Genomic DNA, 26,768 nt, shown 5'->3' on the forward strand with positions numbered 1-26,768 from the left:
GCTTTGTGAAACTAGCCCCTTCCCCTACTAATTAGCTCTACCTATCCCTTCACCTGAGGTGGGGGAGGAAGCCGGCCCACATCAGCTGGGTCCTCACTGGTCAGTTTTTGACTGATGTCTGCTGATCACGGTCACAAAGTTGCAGTCGCTTTGCATTACAGGTTTTGTGTTGCAGCGAGCTAGGTTGTGTGCCCACCGTCCCTTAACGGGCGGTGGGCGTGGATGAGTGCTCTGCCCTCAAATAGAATTAGGGCAGAGCACTCGTTCTATTTACAGGTAATGGACATACTGTATGATGCTCAAGATTGGAGGGCTTCAAATATCAACCCTCAGAGTTCTGCATGATCCTTATATGCAAGTTGACTTTCATCAAGGGTCAAGAACAGATCTATAAAATGTTTCATAAACAGTCAAAAGCAGGTCTACAAAATGTTTCCTAATGTACACAAGTAAACATAACATTTTAAATGAAGAATAAAACAAATGAAGTTAATTGAGCATCAATATATATTTATATCTTATCAGTATAAAGCCAACTAATAATGCCAAAGTATATCATGTCAGTAGTCCCATTTCTCTTACACACAACTGGTTCACACAATTGTAACTGAAGCTAATTCAAGCCTAATAAAACAGTCATTTACACTATGCGATCCATACATATTCGGGGAAGTTTCTTTACACCCAATTATTCTTTTTACCTAGCAATAAATAGGTACCTAGGGGTTAGGCAACTGTTGTGGGGGTCACATCCAAGGAAAGATCAGCCATTGGTTTAGACTTATCCAGGACTTCCTCGTAATAGGCTTCCTGTCCTCAACAGTGGGAAACTGTGTGAAATAATGACATGACATACTGAATGAACCCCATCACAAGCTACACACAAAATATATACATTTGTGGGAATACCCAATAGTGATCTTTGTTACAAGGATAACAAGCAGGTAGGCCTTATTAGCTCTCAGTTCTGTTACCACCATAATAAATTTTGAGGGAGTTTAGGATTAATTTCCTTGTCATTATCACCTACTGGTCGAGCCGTGTCTACACCCCACTGTACATGAAGCCTTTAGTAACCTAATCAATGTAGCACTCTGCCTGTCATAGTTTGTTTTATACCCAAGATAGACACCTCAATTATCTGTTCTCATAGCAATGTATCGCTACATCAAGTTGCATTTCTCCATTTCATGGAAGTAATGATGTAGTAATTTAAAAAATCTACAAGCTACCAACCAAAAAACAAACAAATGTGCAATAAACTCAGTGTAACCAGAAGCCACAAACATCAATGTACTGTATTTACTTGACTGCAAAAATAAATATATTACAGGTGAATATGAACAAATAATAATCACATCAAGTCAGTAATAGTACTATAAATCAATTGGGAATTAAATCAAGAATGATAAGTGATTGGAGATACATATGAATCTAAATACAGTACAATAAATGTCTGACGTTGCTAAACATACAGCACTAATAAATGATACAACTTTATAAAATATCTCGAGTCATGAATGCAACCTCTTGTACATTTTGCAAATACAATATTGAAATATTTTACAACCTACTGTGTGTACAGGTCACACACACACACACACTAGACCAGCACTCAACATAGTATGAAGATCAAGTGGAAATTTATACTACAAATTATACCTATAATGTCTATAATGTCTGTATATACTGTATACTTTAGGGTATCAAAGGACTAACTAAATTTATTTTTATATGATCTCTCTTTCCACATTACAGTACTTTTTAATTTAGATTTTCATATCTAATTCTTTTACTGATTATATTACCAACATTTTTCACTATGCTCACTGTATCAAAGCAGCTTATTTTTGGCTTGCATATTAAGTCAAATGATTCAAAACTTGATATAAGATAAAATACGCAAAAAATTGTTCATGGAAACTAAGCTTGCTAGAACACTTTAATTTCCTGAACAACTAGGTTCTCAGGATTATAACTAGTAGGGAATTAATATTGAAGGGACACAATTCTGCATGTTCTTTTATAAGTAGCAAGGACTTTACCACTTCCGTAACATTTATTATGGTATACTACATGGTGGGCAGTATATAGCAGTCAAGTGTTACTATTGCTGCCAATGGATAACTTTTCTTTCCTGAATATAACCATCAAATATAAAAAAGAACTACTGTATATCAGTTATATTTTTGTAAATATAATAATCAAATATTGAGAAAATCAGTTGGAGCCATGAGGAGGATTCGAGTCTACACGCTGGGTATTCCTATGCACATGACCCACATATATATATGTAGGCATCCATCAGTCATAGGAGACTATGGAGTTGTGCTCTGGCCATCGGACTGGAGTGGCCTCTCCAAGGCGCAAAGTCAGGGTAAGTTAATATGGAGAAGCTGTCACCCAAACAGCAGGTCCTCCCTCTCCATGGCGCTGAAAGTCTCCAAAAGGCAAACGTCAATACGATTGGTTCCAGTGCCGTCACAGGAGCTGTCAGAACGAGGTTGACGGCAACAACGAACTGCCCTAGGGGCTCCAGTTCTGGAGTTAACCTTGAAGTTGGTAAAAGAAGGTTCAGGTATTCCAAACCCGGAGACCGCCGTGGTCAGGGCCAGAAAAGAACCACCCCAGCCTCCCAAAGCAGAGCTTGAGCTGCATGAGCCCCAGGAGGTGAACTTCCGAGCCCCGCACCTACGGGTTCCAGACAGATCGCCACAGCCCCCTTTCACCCGAGGCTGGCATCCTTTAAGACCAAACAGAAGGAAGAGTAATAATTAGTAATTACTGTGCAACAATTATTATTATAATTATTATTATAATAATATAACTAATTAACAATTCTAATTAACAATATAACTAATTAACTAACTCTTCCTTCTGTTTGGTCTTGAAGGATGCCGGCCTCGGATGAAAGGGGGCTGTGGTGATATGTCTGGAACCCGAGCTCGTGCACGTGCCCAAGCTTGGGCTGCAATGACCCACAATATGCTTCATAAGTAATGTAACATGTGATCCAACTGAATCCTCTAGGGGGTCCTGAGGTATCCACCTGGCACCAAATCAAGATTTCACACAACCTGCACCCTAAAGGATTCAGGTGAATCCCAAGTTACATTATTTTTGTAGCATATTGTCATCCAATGCATTAAGGTGTGCTTCAGAGTATCCAGGGTGCAGGTTCCAATCCTCTTTATGGCTCCAACTGATTTTCTCATGGATAATCACATTGTAATTTCTTTATGAGTAAAATATTACATATTGATTTCTAATACTGTAGAATAAATTGCAGCACATAATAATCCCTGTATAATAATGCCCAGGCATGCGCACACACTGCTGTAATGCATGTAGAGGTGGCAAAATTGTTTCCGAAGTCAGGTTTTGTAAATGTACCATTTACATTTTTTTTTTTTTTTTTTTTTTTTGAGACATACAAGAATTGTTACATTCTTGTACAGCCACTAGTACGCGTAGCGTTTCGGGCAAGTCCTTAATCCTATGGTCCCTGGAATACGATCCCCTGCCGCGAAGAATCGTTTTTTCATCCAAGTACACATTTTACTGTTGCGTTAAACAGAGGCTACAGTTAAAGAATTGCGCCCAGTAAATCCTCCCCGGCCAGGATACGAACCCATGACATAGCGCTCGTGGAACGCCAGGCGAGTGTCTTACCACTACACCACGGAGACTGCAATAATTAATTTATTATGTACCCCATATCCATCTTGTGGGCAGTAGTGGACCCCATATCCATTATTTGGGCAGGAGTGGAAAGGTCACAGAGCCACATAATGGGAACAGAAATTTAACCCCCAAAAATTCATTTAGCTAAGCAAATTTTGATAAACTAGTTAAGCAGTTTAATTATTATATCAACAATGGGTTAAAGAATTATCACAAGTACAGTATCCAAGCTAAGTAACTTACATATATATGGCAAGCTAGTAATCATAATTTGATTTGCTTATGTACACCAGCAGGGCCAGATTACCCAATAGTCCTAATATGTCATGGGCCCTAATATGCCATGGGCTTACTGGTAGAATAACCATGGCATCACATAGATCATGAGAACACAAATATACCTATAAGTAGTTAAATGATATAATGACAAGTTCTCTAGTTAATCAGAGGTAGTTTTGGAGTAATATCAGTTAAAATGTGGGGTACAGTCTTATAATTTGGGGTAATTTTTGTTTGTTTGTTTTGTTTCTTGGGCAATTGCAGATATCAATGTCATCCAAAACCTATTTGAGTCAGTCTCAAGAACATAAATTAAAAGTTAAAAGCAAAGCAGCACTGGCATTGCTCCAAAACTTAGAGAATGAAATGAGCCCCACCCTCAGACCAGAGGGTGGGGCCTATTTAGCAGTTTTGGCATAAGGCCCAAAAGCAGTTAGATCTGGCCCTATACACCATTATTCCCTTTCCACCATCCAGTGGGTGATGGTGGAAAAGTTACAATCACCTGCTTTTATTACCCACAGTTAGCAAATTGGGAATATTTGGCTAAAAATTTTGGTAGCAAGTAATTACCAAAAGAAGGCACCAAACCGGGAAATTTTGGTAGTAGATAATTTGAATTAAATATTTACACATCTTGAGCATTTGTTATAAAGCTATCTCTAAATTCATATATCTTTTCAAATGTGAATAATTATACTGACAGTTTACATTTGATTAGGTCTACATCAGCAATTACAGTAATGCAAATTCCCAGAGATACTTATAGTCAAGTCTATGCTGAGCAGTAGTAACATCTAGCAGTTTGCCAGTTTTATTGAAAGATCCATATATTTTAGATGAAATTTGCTTTTAAAAGGAAACAATATATAATTTTCTGTGCAAATGGATGTTAGCCTTCAGTAATAGTAGCAGCATAATGACACTTATTTTTGAGTCCTAGTCACCTATCACAAATTGCTGAAAATTTGAAATGCTCCAAAAGTCAACAGCATTAGTTAATAGTATGTTTGCATAAATCACTATCAGTACCAGGTATCATGAAATATTCTATTTGGACTGACAACATTCACAAAATGAGTGACCAATACACAAGTTGTCAGAATTTTGTAGCCGGTCCTCCATAAATGACAGCTATTATGGTTGGAATTTTCAAAACATGGATTGTTGCACCCAAGTCCATGTTTTGTACCATCAATTTTGCACATGACCCAAGAAAGAAGGCAACAACTGATCCTACCTTTTCCTGGGTAAAGTATAGTACGTGTACTAAAGTAAGAACGAGATTGCATGTTAGGCCTAAAATGGCTTATCTTGGCCTAGGACAAGTCGGATTAAAATCATGATTATGGTTTTTATGACCTTTTTGAGTTGAAATAGTATAAACTGATTTTTTTTTTTTTGGGGGGGGGGGGGGGGGAAGTACCACAGTTTCTTATATTATATATTCCATCCTTAGTAGCTACAGGTACAATAGTTTATGGAGGATGGATGGGTATTTTGATACTGTACCCATCACAATAAATAGGACTCAAAAGGCCTAAGTACAATGATTACAAAACCTTTAAAGGCAATATTTAATTTTTATACTGTATATAGATTAATTTCAGAATTTATATAAAAGCTATTATCATTTGTCTCGAAAAGGTCTGTCACCCCTAACAGCTAAGTACTGTACGTACATACAAAATTATGAAAAACTGTTAACAAATTCACTAACTTAAATGCTTCAGGGTACAGAGAGGTGAAACGGGAAAACATTTCAAAATGAGCACAAGTTGTGACCCTGATCCACTCTTATTTCCAGACTAATTGCAGATAGTGAATAGATGTATTGGGTATGTCTCCAGAACACTTTTACAATCTTGTAATGTTGAGAACCCAGCACTGAAGATACTGTAAATGTATTCCAGAGTTATCATTAATACCCAATAACCAAAGTACCCATGCATTAATGAAATACCAGCCTATTCTCTCAAGTTGCCACTACAAAACGAATATATGCATCTGCTTTACCTAACCAGAAGCATACAAACCCAAGCAACCCACCTAACCTATTGAGGCCAATGCCCAGAAATGCCAATACAGTATTAGGATGGTTTGATTTGTACTAATACATCACATTTTAAAACAGACTGGTCGAATCCATGACAAAAATGAGATGTATTAGTTGAATTTAATAATATTACATAATATTAAAACTCAATATTGAATAATATTAATATTACATAATTATTACATAATATTACATTCTGTTGTGAATTCAAGAATAGTCAATATATTTTTGGTAAAAAAACAAAATGATAATTTTCATCTCTTAAGTCATTTATAAAGTAGATTTTTGTTGCAACATATTTCAAAATTATTTACATTGAGCCAACAATACTACAAAAGATTTTGACCATCAGGCTGCTGGCACAAGATTAAGCACATTAAATTGTCATCCATACTTCTGTGGAAATAAACATTTCATTCATCTGGGCTCTAGGAGACTAGAATCGCTGACCCCACGCGTGTGAAGCAGAAGCTCTATCGACTGGGCTGAGTAGTCCTAATAAGGAATGATTCCAGCAGCAACTACTGCTGCCAAGCTGGAATTTTCGACTTTCCATGACAATTTATATAAAGTGGGCATGGATCACCAATTCCTCTGGGCTTCAATAGTAGTCGGAGAAAGTTGTAAATTCCAGCTTCTGGAATCTTTCTTTGTTCAGACTACTCATAGCTCAGTTGATAGAGCTTTTGCCTCACATGCGTGGGGTCGGAGATTCGAGTCTCCTAGGGCCCAGGTGAATGAAATTAAGCACATGGTTAAGCATCATCTGTAGTTTATACTGCCTTATACTAAAACAAGTTCCTCTTATAGTTGCTACTCTCCATTATTATACTTAATACTTATAGCAATAACAGGATAAAATATTTATAAATTTGACACGAGATTTTAATTCAGTAAAAAAAAACAAATATATATATATTAATGAAGCTGCTGAAATATTGTCTGGTTCCATCAAAATTTTCCTAAGCTCTTACATTTGGGTATATTCCCTCACTAATCTCCCACCATGTCACTGAGCACAGACAGTGAAGTCAACCAGGTGCAACATACAGCACAATGCCAAATGGAATCTTCAGGCATACTTTGTCAGGGTTATATTGAACTACTACTGGAGTTGACAGAGTACTCAAGCCTCGGAATGTCTTTCTTCAAAATATCTAATCCCTTTCAAGTTTTCTTGCCATTATATAGTCACTAAACAGGTGTTATAACAGCTGGTTGCTTTGTCTAACCCACCTCGTGCCACCAGGAAGCAGCATCTGACTCACCCTATAGGTTCACCAACTTATCCAAGTATATTGTTGATTGCCTTGGATTTCAAAAAGTTAAATCACCTTGTATACATTCTTCAAACTTGTTTATTGTGTAGCATGTTTGCTTGTTTTCTTGCAGGGGCTTGTTTTGTGCAAATGTCCGGTGTTTCTAGGTAACCATGAGACCATAAGGTATATGAGACCATATGGTTTCTAGGTAACCATAGCCTTGCATGGGAAGCCCCACTGACAATGCCTGAATCACAATCCCTTCCACACTATAACACACTTAGGTCAGGGATTCCTGGGCTTGGATTATCCAGGAGTTTAACTTGGGTAAAGTGCCCTCATCCAACCAGGGTATTTTGGCTAAGAGCATCCATCTACCCTGTAATCATATCTCCATATGTTGATGAGAGGTCTCCAATTTTCCTCTTCCCAGTGGTAAAAAACAACTCCTTATCTGACTTGCTGGATGACCACACTGAGAAGACATTCAGACCAAAGACAAAGTACATGATTTTCCTTGACCTTCAGGATGCTTATTAGCCTGTTTCTGTACATCACAAGTTCAAGGACTTAGCGGTGTTTTGTGTTATGAAAACGAGTGTCAATTTCAGGAAGTCTTCTTTTCAGAATGAATCTCACACCCAGCACCTTCAGATTTACCAGGCTGGTGCTCTGCGAGTTTCAGTACATCCAATTTTGAATTATCTCAACCACTTGCTCATTTGGATTCCCAGGACCTGACAGTGCAAGCTAGCCAGAGATCAGACATTAGCAGTGTTACAGATGTCCTACTTTGTGAATTGGCTGAATTCCTAGCTCAAGCCCTCACAGATGTTAACTTGACTAGGACTGATCTGAGTTGCCTCAACAGCCACCATTCTCAAAGGCCCCACTGGAGTGTGTGGCTTCTTATACAAGCTACGATGAGCATGTATCATTATCACCTTACCCCACCAGGATCTCAGGTGGAACACTTTGCAGTCACTTGGCACCACAACTCTAATCCAGAACAAAGATGCATTTGTGGTGGACATTGTGCACTCCAGCTAGAATAGTTGAGATTATCTCTCAATCAGGATGCCTTTACAGTGTTCTCTGCTATTTTCTACAAGATAATTTGAGCTAGTCTTAAATTTTTCCATGCAGTTCATCAACATGTTACCCTTGTTAGACTATCCTTCCAATGACGCCTTTTGGGTTGACACGTAAGCTGATTTCTGCATTTCATGATGTATCTCGGCTGAAAAATATCATCCAATCAATACATTCTTGGTCATCATCCTTCAGAACATGTGTACGTCAATCCAGTTTCATATATTTCTCTTATCAATTTCAAACTTTTTATATGAGGGTGTTGCCAAATATGAGAACTCTGATGTAAGATTGCTTTTGTGTAAAGCTCCTTTTTGAACAGCACAAGAACTGGCTCAGTTCAGTGAACCCTAAAGTGAGGTGCTAATTACTTATGATCAGTGGTGGGTTGGACCAGACATTCCAGTCATGGTAGTATGCTCTCATTTTGAGCTCAGTTGGGATCATAAATGAGAGCTTAATAAAACTTTGAATTAGCTGGTGAAAAGATCTTCCTACAGCAGTTTTCAGAGCAGTCTAAGTATTTTCCAATAATCCCCACTGCACAACATGACCCTGCAGGGAAGCTCCAGAATCCCTAGTAGACCCTTTGTTGCATGTTGCACCTCCTGACCACACAATTAAGGAATTGGGATCTTATAGGAGGGAACCGCTGACTGAAGCACCTCAGAAACAAGTTTTTTACTAATGCTAAGTCTTCATTGGAAAAGTATAACAAAAATACAATATAAAAGTACAAAAATTGCTATGATAAAATCATAAGCTTTTCTTTTATTTTTTTTTTGTGGCAAAAAATGTGCAGCATTTTTTAACAGACATTATCAACTGTTGGTGGTTGGGAAGAATCATGAAACCAACATTAGCTTCTGCTGGGGAAGGGATGGACACATCATCATTTGCCGACCTGAATCGTAGATACCCAAATATGGTCACCTTGCACTTTTTTTTTTTTTAATCACTTTCAAGTAATTTTAATTGGACAAGCATCTAAATATTTTCTACCTACTCTCCATAGGCATTTACTTCTAGAGTAAATGCCTATGGAGAAAAATGCCAATCTACAAAACTGGTATACTGGCTGGGGTGCAATATAGTATCAATTACAAATGTAATTTTTTGCATTAATTTCAAAACTGTTGTACATATTTTGTTATGATTCCACATGCTTCAACAGTCTGCATATAATTTTGTTGAACTTTTATCTACACTTAAATAAGGCAACCTGCGTACAAACATTTTCTGTCGTCGACTTGTTTCATCCTCTCCACCACCTCCAGCTGTGATGCACGATGGGTCACTTCCTCCTCCTCAGGATAATTACAGTGACGTGGCCACTTTCTGCATACAAAAAGCAGTTTACTTAATAGCTGTATAGGCCATCAATACTTTTTTTTATTCATATCAACCCTACAGCAGAATAGTTAAGTTCATGGGCTACTTTGACTACCACCCCATGTACAACTCAAACCGAACTTGCAGGCATATACCTTGCTACTGAATTTTTAAAAGACAGAGGCAGTGGACTTGCATACTGTAACTTGCAGAGTGCACTCCTTGCATTGAATGCGCATAGTAGTATCAACCAGAAAATAGTGATATTCAAATGAATGTTTTAGCTGCTAAAGAAAAAGAGATTTGAAATTAAATTCCTTTAGATACCATCACACATTGGCATCTCAAAGCATGACACTGTTGATATGCTTGCAAAGACTGCCTGTAGTAGACCAGTAGTCTGCCTGTAGCAGTAGTCTGCCTGTAGCAGACTACTGCAGACCAGTAGTAGACATTGATATGGGTGTTTCATTAGCAGTGACAGAGAATACTTAAACAAATATCTAATGAAAATCTTACTGACCTAACAAATTCACAAAGACCTGAAAGTTGTAGCATTAAACATTTTGATAAATATCGTGAGAAGACATTCATATATGGAACTAATAGAGCAAGAACTTGGCAATGTGATGTTATAGTTGCCAGAATACGCCTGGGATATAGATGTACAGTGGAACCCCGGGTTATGAGCGTCCCTGTTTACGAGTTTTTCGGTTACGAGCCGATCTGTTCGGAGAATTTGCAATGAGATACGAGCATTGCATTGGGTAACGAGTTTGTTGATACGCGTACGGGCTAACCTAGCGTGTGGTGGCACGGCGATCATGCCTCAGTTTACCAGTGCCTTGTGCTCAGTGACTATCCCGCCTGAATTCTTCACAAGGATTTACAGTTTTTTGTTGGATTTTTTACCATTTGAGCATAAAAGTTGTTATTATATATCTCGCCATGGGTCCCAAGAAAGCCAGTGGTAAGGTTCAACCTAAGAAAATAGTTGTGAGTAGAGGCAGTAGAGGATGTCCCTTCCTCATTAAGAAAATGTGTGAAGTATGGGAAGAACTGCAAAGATTTGTTGAAAAAACTCGCCCAGATAAAGCTATAGCAGGCCGATGCATTGACCTTTTAAATGACAATGTGATGTCTTACTACAGACAAGTGTTGCAAAGAAGAGAAAAACAATCTTTAATGGATCGTTTCATTGTGAGAAAATCAAGCAGTGAGCCACAACCAGGACCTAGTGGTATGCAGGCAAAACGTGCCAGAGTGCACTCCAGAAAAATCTTTACTGCCTGATGTTATAATGGAAGGGGACTCCCCTTCCAAACAGTAACACCTCTCCTCCTCCCCTCTCCTCACCATCTTCTATATGCCAACAGGAGTCATCAGCAAGGGTAAGTAATAACTTGAACATACTTTTGTAGAGTAGATTTGGATGAAATAGGTATAAAATTTAGTTTGAAGTAAAGTTTTCGGGTAGACAGGAATGAAGTAATTCATTTCCCATTATTTCTTATGGGGAAATTAGCTTCGGTTTACGAGTTTTCGGGTTACAAGCTGTCTCCAGGAATGGATTAAACTTAAACAGAGGTATCCCTGTATCTGGCAGCTTCAAAACACAAATGTCGAATACACCATGTGTCAACTCTGTGAAAGAGAAAACATGCATTCCCTTGAACATTATATTGTAGAATGTACCATACTGACTGACATTCGCCCTCCTGGGCTGAGGTATGCTGAACTCTATAACTACTATATGAATACTGGAACACTTGATATACTGTATTGGACTTGTACCCAAGATTGACTATGTAATGCATCAGTTATACAATGTTTGCGATGTAACTATAATCTGAGCTTGTAAAAGCATCTTAATCACCCTCAGTGGTTAAGTGCTTAATAACTCACTAGTTTCTATAGCAGCTATCTTACTCTGTCAAAGTAGGAGACATAAATGTATGTGTATATGTGTGTTCACCTAGTTGTGCTTGCGGAGATTGAGTTTAGGCTCTTTGGTCCTGCCTCTCAACTGTCAATCAACTGGTGTACAGGTTCCCGAGCCCATTGGGCTCAAAAATAAATTAATGCGAACAGCATTTGGTGTTCTAGGTGGTTGCCCACCCAAGTACTAACCAAACCCAACGTTGCTTAACTTCGCTGATCCGACGAGAAGCAGTGTTCACACATACACCACACTGTATGTGTGTGTGCATGTGTGTATGTACCAGTATATGTATATTTACCTGAAAATACCCAAGGGCCACTAATACTAGTGGCCTCGATGAAGACAGGAAGCTGGCGGCTTGTCAAAGGTCCCTCCATTTGCCCTAATGATCTTTTCTAGCTGTACAGTATTTTAAAACCCAGCAGAGTTTTGGCGTTCATGGCTTTGGCGGGAAGGCGATTCCACAGGTTTACAATCCTATGGATGAAAAAGAATCTCCTGTTTTATGTCCTACATTGTGGCTTGTCAAGCATGAACCCGTTGCTCCTTGTTTGTGTATTTCTGACCTTTTGAAGAAAGTGTCCGGATCAACATCGTCCAAATTGTTTAGTACTGTATTTTGAAAGTTTCTATGAGATCTACCCTGTCTGGTCTGCAGTGGTGTTAGCCCTGTAACCCCCAACCGTTCCTGATACGAGAGATGACCAAGATCTGGTATGATTTTTGTTACCCAGTTACCCTCTCCAGAGCAGCTATGTCTTTCTGAAGATGAGGTCTCCATGCCTGGATGCAATAATCCAGGTGGGGGCGCAGCAGAGACTTATAAAATTGAACGACCACTTTTTTTCCTTGAAGGTAAAAGTACGCTTGATTATTCCCAGGGTTTGGTTCGCTTTTTTTCACTGCCACTCCCACTTGTTGTGCAACTTTTAATGAATGTTGGATTCTAATTCCAAGGTCCTTTTCTTCATCTATCTGTTGTAAGGTAGTGCTGTCAGTTTGGTAATTGTGACATGGATTGTTATGCCCCACATGCAAGGTCTTGCATTTATCGACATTCAAAAGCATTTGCCAGTCATCTGACCATTTGTGGAGTTCATGTAGGAGTTCATTTGTGGAGTTCATTGAGTTCTCTGTAAGATCTCAACACCACTTTCACTTCATACTTTACTATAAATCTTAGTGTCATCTACAAATTTGAAGATGTGGTTTGAAATATTCTCATCTATGTCATTGATGTACTGTATATGACAAAAAGGGTTGGCCCCAAAATGGACCCCCCCTGTGGCACCCTATTTAGCACATTTCTCCAGATTCATTCCCATTTAGCACGACCCTTTGCTTTCTATGTTTTAACCACTGTTTTATTCATTCCAGTATGTATTCTCCCATTTATTCCATGTGCCTGTAATTTCCTTGCCAGTCTTGTGGTACCTTGTCAAAAGCTTTAGCAAAGTTCATGTAAGCTACATATACTGGAAGTCTTTTGTCTGAATAGCCGGTTATTATTTCCAGAAATGTGAGCAGGTTAGTGAGGCAGGATCTATTTTTAACAAACCCATGTTGCATTGATTCTATAAGATTGTTCTCTGTGAGATGTTGTATGATTCCCTCCCTTAGGATTCTCTCCATGAGCTTGCAGATGTGCGATGTCAAGCTGACTGGACGGTACTTTTCTGACGAGCTCTTTCTGCCTTTTTTTTTTTAAATAGCGGTAACATTTGCATATTTCCAATCCAGGGAAACTATCCCTTTGTTCAGGGATTTTCTAAAAAAAAGAGTTTCAGTGGTGCATAATGTATTTGCCAGTTCCTTTAAGACTTTGGATTGAAATCCATCCACACCTGGGGCTTTTGACTCTTTTAGTTTGTCGATACTTTTCCTAATTGTGTCGCATGTAATGGGTATATCCTTTAATTCATTCTCTTCACCTCCTTCAAACATTTGTGTGAGTGATGGGATGTCGTTCAATCTTTCTAGTGTGAACATTGATGTAAAGTATTCATTCAGAGTGTTTGCTGCTCTTTTATCATCCAATATAACTTGGTTAGTCTCATATTTTAGGGGTCCTACAGAGTCCTTTATGTATGTATGTATGTATGTATGTATGTATGTATGTATGTATGTATATGTATGTATATATATATTATATATATGTATTCGTGAATACAAATGTAGATACAGTACTTATATATAATGTGTATATATAGTGGTACCTCAGTTTTCGTATTTAATCCGTTCCAAAAGGAAGTACGAAAACCAAAACAAATTTTACCATAAGAAATAATGTAAACTGAATTAATCTGGTCCACACCCCCAAATATATTAACTAAAAAATACATTTTATACAGAATATAAACCTCTTAGGTACCTTACCTTTATTGAGGACTCTTGTTGGCGTTGCTGGAACCATGTGTATTGGCATTTGCCTTTCTATTGGATAATTTCAGCAACGTGGAGAGGGGGGACGGCTTCTTCTCCATATCTACCTACCCAGGCTTTGCGCCATGAACTCCATAGTCTTCCGAGACTGAAGGATGCCTACTACTATTACTACTACTACTACTTGTTGGCGTATGGAAGACAGTGAGGAAAGGGGAGGAGGAGAGGAGTTAGTGTTTGGAAGGGAAGTCCCCTTCCATTATAAAAGCAGTGATGACATTTCTGGGGTACTCTCTCTTGTTTTGCAGGCATACCACTAGGACCTGGTCGTGGTTCACTGCTTGCTTGTCTTACTAAGAATCTGTCTATAGACACTAGTTTTTCTGTACATTTTAAGACTTGTTTGTAGTGAGACATCACATTATCTCACTATGAATGATCTCTTGTTTTTCCCATGAAATTCTTCATAAAGAATTCAAACGTGATCATCACTAGGCGGGAGACACTGGTAAACTGAAGTGCCACGCACTCGGTGGATCTGTACGTGTATAAACAAACTTCGAAAACCGAGGCAAACATTGAGTACCGAATCAAATTTTTCAAAGAAATTGAGTACGAGAACCAAAAAATACGAAAACCGAGGTTCCACTGTATATAGTGTGATAACAGCAAAAGGAGTATGTTGGGAAGAGCCATTTTTGTGAAGGAGGGAGGAAGGGAGGGATCCTGACTGTGTGGCGACTTCTGTTATTGTCTGAACTCATCATATCAGCTTAGCTGTACAGTTATGGTGAACAAAATATGTAGATACTTATATATAATGCCTGTATCTAGTGAATAAAAGCAAAAACAGTATGGTGGGAGGAGGAAACCAGCATTGAATGTAATGAAACGCCATTTTCTGGGCGAGATCTGAAGGATCCCCGGAGCTATCCAGGCTGATATGTAACTATTAGCTTTCTGGCATCAGTCAAAGTGCATGGAGTTCTTACCCATCAGGGACCATGAGACAGAGCCTGGCCCCAACTCAGAGAGGCATGAGGAGCAATGGCCTATAGAAACCCCATGTGGTTGGAAGCATTCTATGTCTGCCATCAACTGGGTCTGGCACCCAGAAAGATGGGCACCCCAAAACAAACCCCTATTCTGGTGAAAATATTGCTACTGAAAGCTGAATGAGTGGACAGAACTCCCCCAAATGAAAACTAGCAAACTAGCATGACGTCATCACGTTGCCGCGCCGCCCCCCCCCCTTCACAGGACGGGGGGGAGGTTGAGCCCCAGACCCCACGCACTGGCGATCCAACTGGCAGTTCTTATGCTGGATGTCAAAAACACATGAAAACACCACCGACCGGAGGGAGGGAGGGAGGGATGCTGGGTAGCCTCCGGGTCTCACCCAGAAAATGGCGTTTCATTACATTCAACGCTGGTTTTCTGGGGGGATCCCCGTCGGCTCCCCGGAGTTACCTACCAAAAGATGAAAACAACAGGGACCTAACCCAGGAGGCGGTCGTCGCTCACTTCCCTACGCGAAGTTGAGACAGGCCCGACAAGGCCCAGGAACATCAACGAAGGAACTTGCAATGCCGTCTGAGTCCCCCTCCACGCAAGCGCGCGGGACCAACAGAACGGGTGCCAAGCTTCCAATGAGAAGAGCGGGCAGTCTGCAAACCAGAACAACTCCAGAACTTCACAATGAACCCAGTACGAACACAAAGATCCATTCACGAACAAACATGGATCCATCACGAAGGCAGAATCCAGGTCGCACAGGAAGTATGCCGCAAGGGCATCCAGCACCACATGAGAAGGGACGTGGGAAGCTGAAAACCTCCGGAAGACAGGACCGAGGAACCCACGGGTTCACGGAACTGCACCTGGGGAGGGGTAGATGCCAATTCCAATTCGTACGTGGAGGGAGCGAAGAGAACCCCTCTCCATGTAACACCAAGCCCCGCCCCGAGTGTATAAAAATGTAGGCGGGAACCAACGGGGCCCAAGTCAACCCCTCCCCCGCCCCGGGAACCTCATTCCAAGGACCCGAAGCCGAGCCATCCCTCCCCCAAAGCCATGGCCTTACAAAGAAAATGCCGGGGCAGCAAAAAAAAAAAAAAAAAAAAAAAAAAAAAAAAAAAAAAAACTAAGGAAGGGAACCCACTGGTCAGACCCATACGCATAAGCAGGAGGAGCAGGCCCGAATGCCTCCGCCACCACTCCAGAAGGGGACACCCCCAAACCTCCTGAGTCTCAACACCAACTAGACCCTACTCCACCTCCAAACCCGCAGAAGGGTCGGAGCCGAAAGCCAGGGAGTGGGGGGGGGGGGGGACCGGACGCACAACAGAAGGGGAAGGAAGGGTGGAAGGTACCAAAGGCGAAGTAACTTCCACCCCCAAACCCGGGTCCCTAAAACCAAAACGGGGCAGTCTCGACTCATTCGGGGAAGCAACCAACCCACTGCGTTGCAGCAACCAGAACCTAGCATGCAATGCAGCTACTGCCTGCACCATCAGAGCATGATCAGTAATGAGGGCGAACTGAAGCACATACCAACAACAACAACGTCGCACGACTCCGGGTTAAAAGAACCACCGATCCTACAGGCAGCATGGCAGAGGCACAACTGGTGAGTGTCACCCTGAGACAAGGGGACAGAGCAACCATCAACCTCGCACAAAGTGAGGAGGGACTCAAGGGTCACATCCATTAGACCAAAAAGCCCCCATGGGGTTTCCCAGGGCCTTTAGTCTTGGTAACACACTAAGGGAAGTCCAGGCAGGGTACTGCAAACCAGCGCCCAAAACTACCAGGCAAACTTCTAAAGCTAGATCCCCAGGACGTGTCCACTCACGAGGACCAAGGAGGGGGGAGGGGGGCACCACCAAAACACCTATATACTGGTATATAAGAGAAGGATCCTAAAATAAATAGGGGGCAACCAAGACTCCCCAACCTGGCAGAAAAACAAAAGAAAAACCCCACTAGAGGACAACGTACCCAGGCGGAACAGAGCCGGCAGCTATAGTAGTGATAACTAGCTGTGCAGTATCCTGCACCCCTACCAGTGATATCCTGGCTAGTTCGGGGTAGAAAACTACCTCCTACCCAGAGGAGCCACAAGAACAAACAAACAAACGAGGGCAACAAAACCCCAGCTGACTAAAAGGGCGGCCAAGTACCAAGCAGTAAAAGACACAGCGGAGGTAGACACCAAGGTGACTTATGGAAGGTGGCCCTAAGCCCCAAGGGCAGTACTTACTGGGCACCTAGGGAAGGAAACCCTAAGTGCATGCAGCTCGAGTACCATAGATTATTACACCTGGCTCTCACACCACCTGTAGAGAGAGATCACGCCACAAGGTACATTAACTGAAAACAAAACTGGAGCCAGAGGCACCCGACCAGCCAGTATCACATCAGCCAAGAACTGCCGGTTTGATCACAGGCGCGGGGGTCTGGGGCTCCCCCCCCTTCCGGACAGGGGGGTTGTGAAGACGGCAGTGCAGCGACATGATGATGACGTCATGCTTGAGGTTATCTCGAGATGATTTCGGGGCTTTTAGTGTCCCCGCGGCCCAGTCCTCGACCAGGCCTCCACCCCCAGGAAGCAGCCCGTGACAGCTGGCTAACACCCAGGTACCTATTTTACTGCTAGGTAACAGGGGCATAGGGTGAAAGAAACTCTGCCCATTGTTTCTCGCCGGCGCCTGGGATCGAACCCAGGACCACAGGATCACAAGTCCAGTGTGCTGTCCGCTCGGCCGACCGGACAGCAGAAAACTAAAAAGCGGAAAGTTTTTGCGGAAAACTAGCAAACTAGTTTGCTAGTTTTCACCTGGGGAGTTCTGTCCACTCGTTTGCCTTTCAGTAACAATACTTTCACCAGAATAGGGGTTTGTTTTGAGGCGCCTATCTTTCTGGGTGCCAGACCCAGTCGATGGCAGACATAAAATGCTTCCAACCACACAGGGGTTTCTATAGGCCATTACTCCTCGTGCCTCTCTGAGGAGGGGGGGGGGGGGCCAGGTTCTGGCTTGTGGTCCCCAGTAGGCAAGAACTCAATGCACTTTGATGCCAGAAAGCTAATAGTTACATATCAGTCTGGTTAGCTCTGGGGAGCTGATGGGGCTTCCCACAGAAATGTTGACATGTGAGGTGTTGATGAGGGAGGGAAGGTTGCGGTGTTTGCTGGCTGGTGTGAGGTGGCCACTCCTCGTTGTTTTGACTCACCATACCAACTTAGTGGTTCATTATGGTGAACAAAACTTGCAGATACTTATATATATAACCTGTGTATATAGTGTAATAACAGCAAAACTATTTGTTTATTAATTTATGAACATAATAACTGAATCACTAATATGCACACCATACTTTTGAGTATACACACAGTAATGGTTCACACATTTTATTATATAAATATATCACACTACACACCATTGAATAATATTACTGCAAAAAACTAAGAAAAAATAAATCAGAGACAATGAAATAATTAGGTAATAATATCTCTGTGGCAACTCCCGGCTGACAACTCGGGCGGAGCTGACCGCCTCCGACGATTACTGTCAACATCTCAATTTTGCCAGACTTCCTCGACCTATTGCGGCCAAAATGTCACCTACGATTCCCCCACCCCCCATGGTCAGGGAACTCAAATGAACACTTTTATATGACAAAAAAAAAATTGAATTTTATTTATTTCTTGCGCACATGGGTATTAATGGCTATTAAGGCTGTAGCAGCTTAAGGGTTGAGAAAGTAATTATCAAAAGAATGATCCAAGCTGGGAAATCACTACTAGAAATTTATGTTAATTCAGTTAATTAACATGATGAAAATATAAGTCTTTTTACAAATGACATCGTCTAATAGCGAGTTGGTATGATCGAATTTCAGTTCAAAGGCCAAACATTGTAAGGCCAAGCACTGGAACTTAATAATTAGGTACTCTTATTCTACAAACAGTAGCCATTATATACAAAACATCTCAAAGTTGGAAGAACTTACCAATGCTGCAGTGAACCAACATGATGACGTTCATGGTCACGAGGCTTCACTACAACCAGGTGCCACTGCTCTCATACAGACTGCCTCACAGGGAGAATTGATTTATCTTCAGAGGAAGTTGCCTGATGGCAATACGGCAGCAGCAAAAACAAGAAATCTTGGGCAAGTAATGGGCAACATACATACAATTTGATCTCCAGAAACCATAAAAACTAGTGATTGAAAAAAAATAAAATTATAAAAAGTATCAAATATAAACAGGTTATGGACACTAGCATAGGTCTGTAGCTAACTTTTTACTATGGAATGGATCACCCAAGAGACAGGTGCTTTACAGTAATGAAGGAGGAACCAAGTACAGTACTGTATGTGCATTTAGAAACAGATTCTCAGAAGTGGAGTACTTGGAGGCAGTTAAATAATGCTGATGGCACTGGACATAGAATTACAATTGAAATTGTCATTGGATCCTGATCCAATGATGATTTGGATCCTGAAAGACAGGATCTAAACCTCAACCCTCAATTCCTGGGGTCTCCTGGGGTCAACCATACTTTTTATGCAAACTTTATTTTTATTATACGATTGACCAATAGCTTTAAAATTTTAATACGTAAAACAATAATAACAACGCAAATTTAAATGTGTTATAACATTAAAGGTCAAAGGCTTTACTTATCTCTCATGACCACTTCATCTCAGCATTAAAACTTTCAGAAAAATATATATGTACTGTACTGTATAAAACTTTTCACACGGTGTATACTTTTCCAGCTCTTGCACAGTTTACACCAAAGGGTTGCACACACTCATGCAGACCCTAGAGTCCTTGGGCAAGGACTGGAAATAGTTAATCTCTGGGAATAATTGAAATGGTTCCAAAAGTGCTGCTCAGCAAGATGAAGATGGTATTTAGTATTGAGTTCCTCTCTCTAAACAATACTGTCTTCCTATACAATACAGTATTCTTTACCTATATTCTGCTGACACTGAATCAAAGATAAGGTTGATCAAAAAGGTTTAAAACTGCATTGTTTATACATCATGTGAGTGCAAATATGTGTTCTGTGATGTATAAATTTGCTACAAAAAAGTAACAAAAGTTTGATTTAAATGCAGAGTGCAGTATTACAGATTTAATGGAATGGATAGAGCACCCAATTACAGCACAGTAATCAAATTCAAGTTCCACTGTACTGTATATCAAACTTAAGAACTCCACACATGAAGATCTGCACAAAGGTTTGGACAGGTCGAATACACGAGTCTCCCAATCTTCTGAGTGAGAATAGGGTCGGGAATTTTGACAGGAGATGGGCATCTAGGTAGCAGGAATGGAAACTAGGGCTGGGAGTCGCAAAAAAGTAGCAATTAAGATTGTGCGATCAGTAAAACTTCCTATTTTCTCTAAAACCTTTTGCAGAATCTGGACTGGAAGAAAAAGATAAATTACATCCCACTGATTCCAGTCTAACCCCCAAGGCATCTATTGTAACTGCATTGCATACTCAGAAGGGAGCCACAAACTCATGTAGTTTGTAATTCCAAGCTGTTGCAAAGAGGTCCACTAGAGCAGTGCCAAATGAGTGATAAATCCAATGAAATGATGCAGTGTTTAACTTCCACTGCGTCCAAATTAGACAGAAAGAAGACAGTTCATCTGCAAAAACACCATAATCATCTCTAATATGGACTGCATTGAGGAGCATATCATGAGACGCCAGAAACCGAGCTATGACCAATATCCAGTGCTACAGAGAAAGGGCCCCCAGGTTGAACCCCCCCCCGCTTTATTTAGATAATTGACAGCAGTAATGTTGATTGAATAAACTTGAATGGAAGATGATCTTTGGGGAGCAATCCTCTTGAGGGCAATCCACATGACACTGATATTAGCAAGGGCTTGAGCTAAGGTTGACTGCCAAGAGCCTTGACCTGTGTGATGAAGACTGGGTACAAAACTCCAACCATTGGGAGAAGCATCTGTGAAGATCTCCAGTGATGGAGGTGGTGGCCCTCCAAGGAACAAAACCCTGAAAAACTTTTGGTGGAAATGACTTCTCAAGCAAGGATCTCAATGCTTTGGGTAAGTGGACCAGCAGTTCTCGCTTTTCTTGATGAGCAAAGAATCCGAGATATCTTCGTAGTTCCTTTAGTCACACCTGACCTAAAGGGTAAACAACACATGCAACATTCAACCTATCTACAAGTTTTTCTAAATCTTTGCGAGTTACAAAACGGCGGCCTTGAAAAAGGCGCAGATGAGCATGAACACGCTTGAATGTTGGCTGTTGAAGAGAAGGAAGCAAATGTTGTATTCCATGTTACACCTAACCAGGTTAATGTCCGAGATAATGGTAACCAAGATTTTTTCAAATTGACCAGGAAGCCTCAATATTGTAGCACTTGTGAATGGCTACGGCACACTGTTTTCTATTGGGGGCCCAGACCAACCTCTCATCTAGATTGGCCAGAACATGAATGCCTTTGGTCTCAAGTTCCTCGACCATCAGTCTGTTAAAGTTTTGTAAATTTTTTGGTGCCAAGCTCAAGCTGGACGGAAGTGCTTTGAAGTGGTAACTTTCTAGCTCCACTATGAACCCGAGGTAATCTCGGAATACAGGATTAATAGATATATGCCAGTAAGCATCCTGAATTTCAATAGGCACCAACCAATCATGGTCCATATGCAGCTGCCTGACTCTTTCTAGTGGTGTAAGTTGAAACTTGACACTTGGTATGTGAGTATTTTCAGATCTAGAATCATACTTTTTTTGGAAGTTGCCTTCTTCTCTACTAGGTTTAGGAAAGATTGAACCCACAAAGACTAAGTCCTGCAAATGATACCCTTCTTTAGCATCTTTGATATATAGCTGAATAAGTGGCGAGGATGGCTGCTTATTGGATGTTCAGGAGCCTCAGAACACCAATGCCAACTAAGACCCTTTTTTTGTCATCTTACTAGCCCAAGAATCTCTGGTCCCGACATTTCTGAAAGCTTGAACTCTACCCCCCACTAGAATACCTTTCCTGTCAATTGGCAACTTGCCATATTTTTTTAACATGCCTTAGCAAAATCTGCCTGCTCCAAAATTTTAATTTCTGTCTGTTAAGGAATCCTGTACTGGAATATCTGACACCAATTCTTTCAAGGGATCATGAAATGCTGATACTTTATTTTTTATCAAGGGGTCAACTGGCTGAACTTCTTTTGCGACTGCCTTCCTAGGAGGAAACCCTCCCACTAATCTTAACCGAAAGATCTGGGAGAGACGCCGACCAGATGAACGTGCTCGGTTAAGAATCTTCTTAACTTCCTCATCAGGAAAAAGCGAGACACTAAATGGACTAGAATGAAGGAGACTGTCAATTAACCGTGAATCCTGAAATTGAGATAGCACTGACTTACGACAAGCAAAACGAGCAGCAAAGAAATCAGTAATTGCATCTCGCAAAGGTGTGAGTGCCTGTGAAGCATCACTCTTTTGTTCTAAATCTAATTTCTGTGAAGTAACTACCCTGATTACCTCAGACAAGCGTTGGCGTGCCTCAAAATCTGCCGCAACAAGCTGCTGTGACAATGGTGCCACCTGCACATGCAACTGACTGGAAGCTATGTCCTTAGCAAGGGAAGGCGCATGGAGGACCTTAGTATGGAGCTCCAGTGTCTCGCCTGCTAAGGCAGCATTAAAAACAGAAGCAACTTCCTTCCAGTCTACATCCTGGGAACGACAAAAAGACTGCCATTTGCTGTTTGAGAACAAATAATAGTTTGATAGCCAAGAAGATGATGGCACTTGCTCGTTTCTTGACTTGCATGAATTCAAATCATTACTGACTTTAGCAGCTGGTAGCTGGGGTGTTTGAACCGAATTGAGCACAGGACCCTCTGTGTCTAGTATAGATTCAGTGCATTGCATAGGTTCTTCAGCTTCTAGTACAGGTTTAGCATCTAGCACAGAATCTTTATCATCCTGCACAGGATCTTCTGAAGAGGGAAAGAAGCGAACTCGAGGAGGGAACCAGGACCTGTCAAGCTCGTATTGTGCTGGGGCATAGAAGACCTTACCCACCTGCAGGAAAGTACCTTCATCTCTGATCTCCAGAACCCAAGATGGTTCTAATGGTACCCAATGATCTGCATCAGCCTCTATAGTTGGAAGAATCTCGTTTCCTCTATAGGAAGGACCTGCTTTTGAACTGACAAGTGAGGAATGAGTGAAATAATCTAACGACTGTTCTTCTGCTCTAGGACCAAAAGGCTCAACATTTTTACCCTGCCTTCTAGCCTTCTGGCCTTCCCAGGAGGTATCAGAGTGAAATTTTGGCTCCAAAGAGCTGTAAAGCTCATTTTTATCTGGAACTTGGGGTCTCTTAAAGTTAGCAGATTTTTGGTATGATGACCTAAAGTCTTGCTTCCTGTCTACACAAACCTTGAGTCGCTTCGCTCTCTTCTTCTGGCCAGTAAGCGAGGCCCTAGCCTGTTTGAAGCCATTCGAGCCAATTGCTTGCCTGCACTGCACAGACGAGGGATTAAAGAATGATGAATGGGAAGAATACTTCCTCTCTTTAGAACATGAAGCACATGTCGTCTCTATTAAAGCTTCCAAGTCTTTATCAATGAAGATTTGGTCTTGGGCTGCCACAGATTCACCCTGAAACTGCAACCGCCACCTCCTATATTTCTGTGCCCTATCCCATAGCCTGGTGGCTGCATTATAAGCATGCCACCTTGATGGAGGATCAATAAGGGAAGACACCAACTTGCCACAGACCTCACATAACCTAGGATGAAACCAACCTTGCACCCAACAGGATGCATGCCGTAAACAATATTGATGATCATCAGCATCTACTAACTCTGCCTGGCATCCTGAATACTGACACAACGCGTAATATTCTCTGTCCATGTCTGTTAAAGTTGTCCGTATATGGTACAACAGTTGAAGGAACAGCTTCCACTGTGTCCTTTCACTCAGCCTTTAAGGAAGTTTGCAATATTACCCTAAAATGAAACAGCTAGCCAGGCACAGAACAGACAAGTAAACTAAAGCTAGGCAATCAGCGACAAGGATAAGCACTACTTTTAACTGTCTTATACCACAAATGAGGAAATGCCATTACATATTGGACTGTGAAAAATGAGCCATACTGAGAGATCTTTAATTAACATATGCAGCAAGACACACACCACTTTTATATATGATATCTGAAATTCTCACACTATATCTAAACGCTGCTACTACTGTAGTAGATAAATATAATGAAGAAAGAATTATGCAATGTAAACTTTGTGAGTACATTTAAAACTGCAATATTTGATGTAGTGCACACGGTATTACTTATTACAAGATATTACAAGTTATATTAGATTTTATCCTAATATACAGCACACTGTAACATTATCCATTACAATTAGAGTATTGCAAATTACAAAGGTTCCATAACCATTTATACCTTTATAATTTGATTCAAAAGTACATGAAAGTTACACTCCCACACCAAACCAAAATATAATTAAACAATTTTGTGCCCTCTAATTCTGTTATGCTAATACTCACAGGACTACTGTAAGGTCCTTGTTAAGCTACCATGGGATGCATAATAGACTACTGCTCTGAGGACTATCATACGATGCACAATAAGCTACCATGGGGTGCTCAATAGATTACTGCTTAGAGAACTACCATGGGGTGCTCAATAAACTACTATTTGACGGACTTCCATGGGGTGCTCATCAAATTAGCCAGAGTTGGCAGAAACAAGATCATGGATTACTGGTGCCAAAAGGAGGTTCCCAAATTCCTGTTCCAAGAAGAGGGGAAGAACACTCCCCCCTCCAGAGTTGCTCCAATGGGACACACACACCTTCACGGTACACCCCCTGGCCACACCTTTAGGGTACACCTTTAGGGCACACCTCCAGGGTACACTTCCAGGGCACACACCTCTAGTCCCCAAAGGTTCACTCCCACCGGATAATACCGACCAGAATAAAGAATGACAACTGCCCTGCAGCAGCTAACGGGTAATGTGATTGACCACAGATATGCGTCAACTTAGCCTGTAGCAACGTGCCCACTGTAGCAGCATGTGGCCCTGTAACAACGTGCCCCCTGTAGCACCGTGCCCCCTGTAGCAACGTGCCCCTGTAGCAACGTGCCCACTATAGCAACGTGCCCACTATAGCAACGTGCCCACTGTAGCAACGTGCCCCTGTAGCAACGTGCCCCCTGTAGCAACGTGCCCCCTGTAGCAACGTGCCCCCTGTAGCAACGTGCCCCTGTAGCAACGTGCCCACTGTTGCCCACTGTAGCAACGTGCCCCTGTAGCAACGTGCCCCCTGTAGCAACGTGCCCCCTATAGCAACGTGCCCCCTGTAGCAACGTGCCCCTGTAGCAGCGTGCCCCCTGTAGCAACGTGCCCCTGTAGCAGCGTGACCTGTAGCAGCGTGGCCTGGAACAAGCTCCACGTCCCCACCAGCAGCAGCTTGTGTGTGTGCTGGGTGAGAGTATCTGCCGCCAGTGTGGTGTTGTGGTCGTGGCTCTCAGCGTCCCGTCACCTCACAGAAGATGGAGACCAGAGAGTAAACTCAAGTAAATTTACGTGAATCTACCCGAGGTCTACTATCTGCTGGCATCGACGGGGATAGGAAGAAGGCGGCTTGTCAAAAGTCCCCCATTGTTCCTGAGGATATTTTCCAACTTGTCATGACACGTACAGAGAACAGATGTTTTTTCACCCACGGAGTTATAAACCCATGGAACCGCTTACCCGCCGAAGCAGTAAATGTAACTGTTAAGTTTTAAAATCTACCTGGAAAAGATCATCAAGCGAAATAGGGTGGGGGGGGGACCTTCGACAAGCTGCCGGCTTCCTGTCCTTGTCGAGGCCACTAGGGTTAGTGGCCTCAGCTAGACAGGGGCCGGATTCAGGAAGGTACTTACGAAGGTTTTTCCTCTTAGCTAAGAGCGTTTTCCGTCTTAGCGCCTTCGTGGCGGCTACGTCCGTATTCAATTAACTACCCTAAGTGGAAAAACCTTCGTAAGTTCATTCCGGGATTTAAGTGTGGTTTCGACCACTCGTAGCTTTACGTAAACTGGATATAAGTCATTTTTTCTCTACTACATAACACTGGGATCGATTTATGATATTGGAACATGACCAAAATATTATAGCTAGTGAATCTAGTGAAGAGTAATCATTCGTGTTAGTTATATATGCATTCTCTGTTTGAAACTTGAAGTAAATATGTGTTTGATGATAGTAGAATTAGTTTTATAATAGCAAGATATTATACCAGTAGTTATTAAGTAAATAAACACTGGTGAACATGAAATATGAGAGAAGGTGATGAGCCCTGCCTGATGGGATCATTTACTATCACCAAATGCCCCTGTTCACCTAGTAGTAAGGGTGTACCTTAGCTATACATACCCATTTCTAATTTATTTAGTTTGGTTTTATTTTGAAATTAAATCTGGATGAGACATAAAATAAAAATATACTAGCTGCACAAATGATGTTAGGTAAGGAAAAGGGTGTGTGTGTGGTGTGTGTGTGGTGGTGTGTGTGGTGGTGGTGGTGGTGTGTGGTGGTGTGTGTGTGGTGGTGTGTGGAGGTGGTGTATGTGGTGGTGTGTGTGGTGGTGGTGGTGGTGTGTGGTGGTGTGTGTGTGGTGGTGTGTGTGTGGTGGTGTGTGGTGGTGGTGTGTGTGTGTGGTGGT

The 26,768-nt window shown here is 41.5% G+C and overlaps 1 protein-coding gene across 2 annotated transcripts; it reads right to left on the minus strand.

The window, feature by feature from the left end:
• Positions 1-488: 488 nt before the first annotated feature.
• LOC123767725 (uncharacterized) lies at positions 489-26,500 on the minus strand. Of its 2 annotated transcripts, XM_045757672.2 has the most exons (3): positions 19,043-26,500; positions 11,946-12,124; positions 489-9,711 (listed from the first exon to the last, which is right to left on the minus strand). In XM_045757672.2, the coding sequence occupies exon 1, from the start codon at positions 23,950-23,952 to the stop codon at positions 22,138-22,140; it is 1,815 nt and encodes a 604-aa protein (XP_045613628.1). In that variant the 5' UTR covers positions 23,953-26,500; the 3' UTR covers positions 489-9,711; positions 11,946-12,124; positions 19,043-22,137. The 2 variants fall into 2 exon arrangements, with proteins under 2 accessions (XP_045613628.1, XP_045613627.1); XM_045757671.2 differs by lacking the exon at positions 11,946-12,124.
• Between the last annotated feature and the right edge of the window lie 268 nt (positions 26,501-26,768).

Source organism: Procambarus clarkii, chromosome 67 (assembly GCF_040958095.1).
Source record: "Procambarus clarkii isolate CNS0578487 chromosome 67, FALCON_Pclarkii_2.0, whole genome shotgun sequence".
Classification (NCBI taxonomy): Eukaryota; Metazoa; Arthropoda; class Malacostraca; order Decapoda; family Cambaridae; genus Procambarus; species Procambarus clarkii.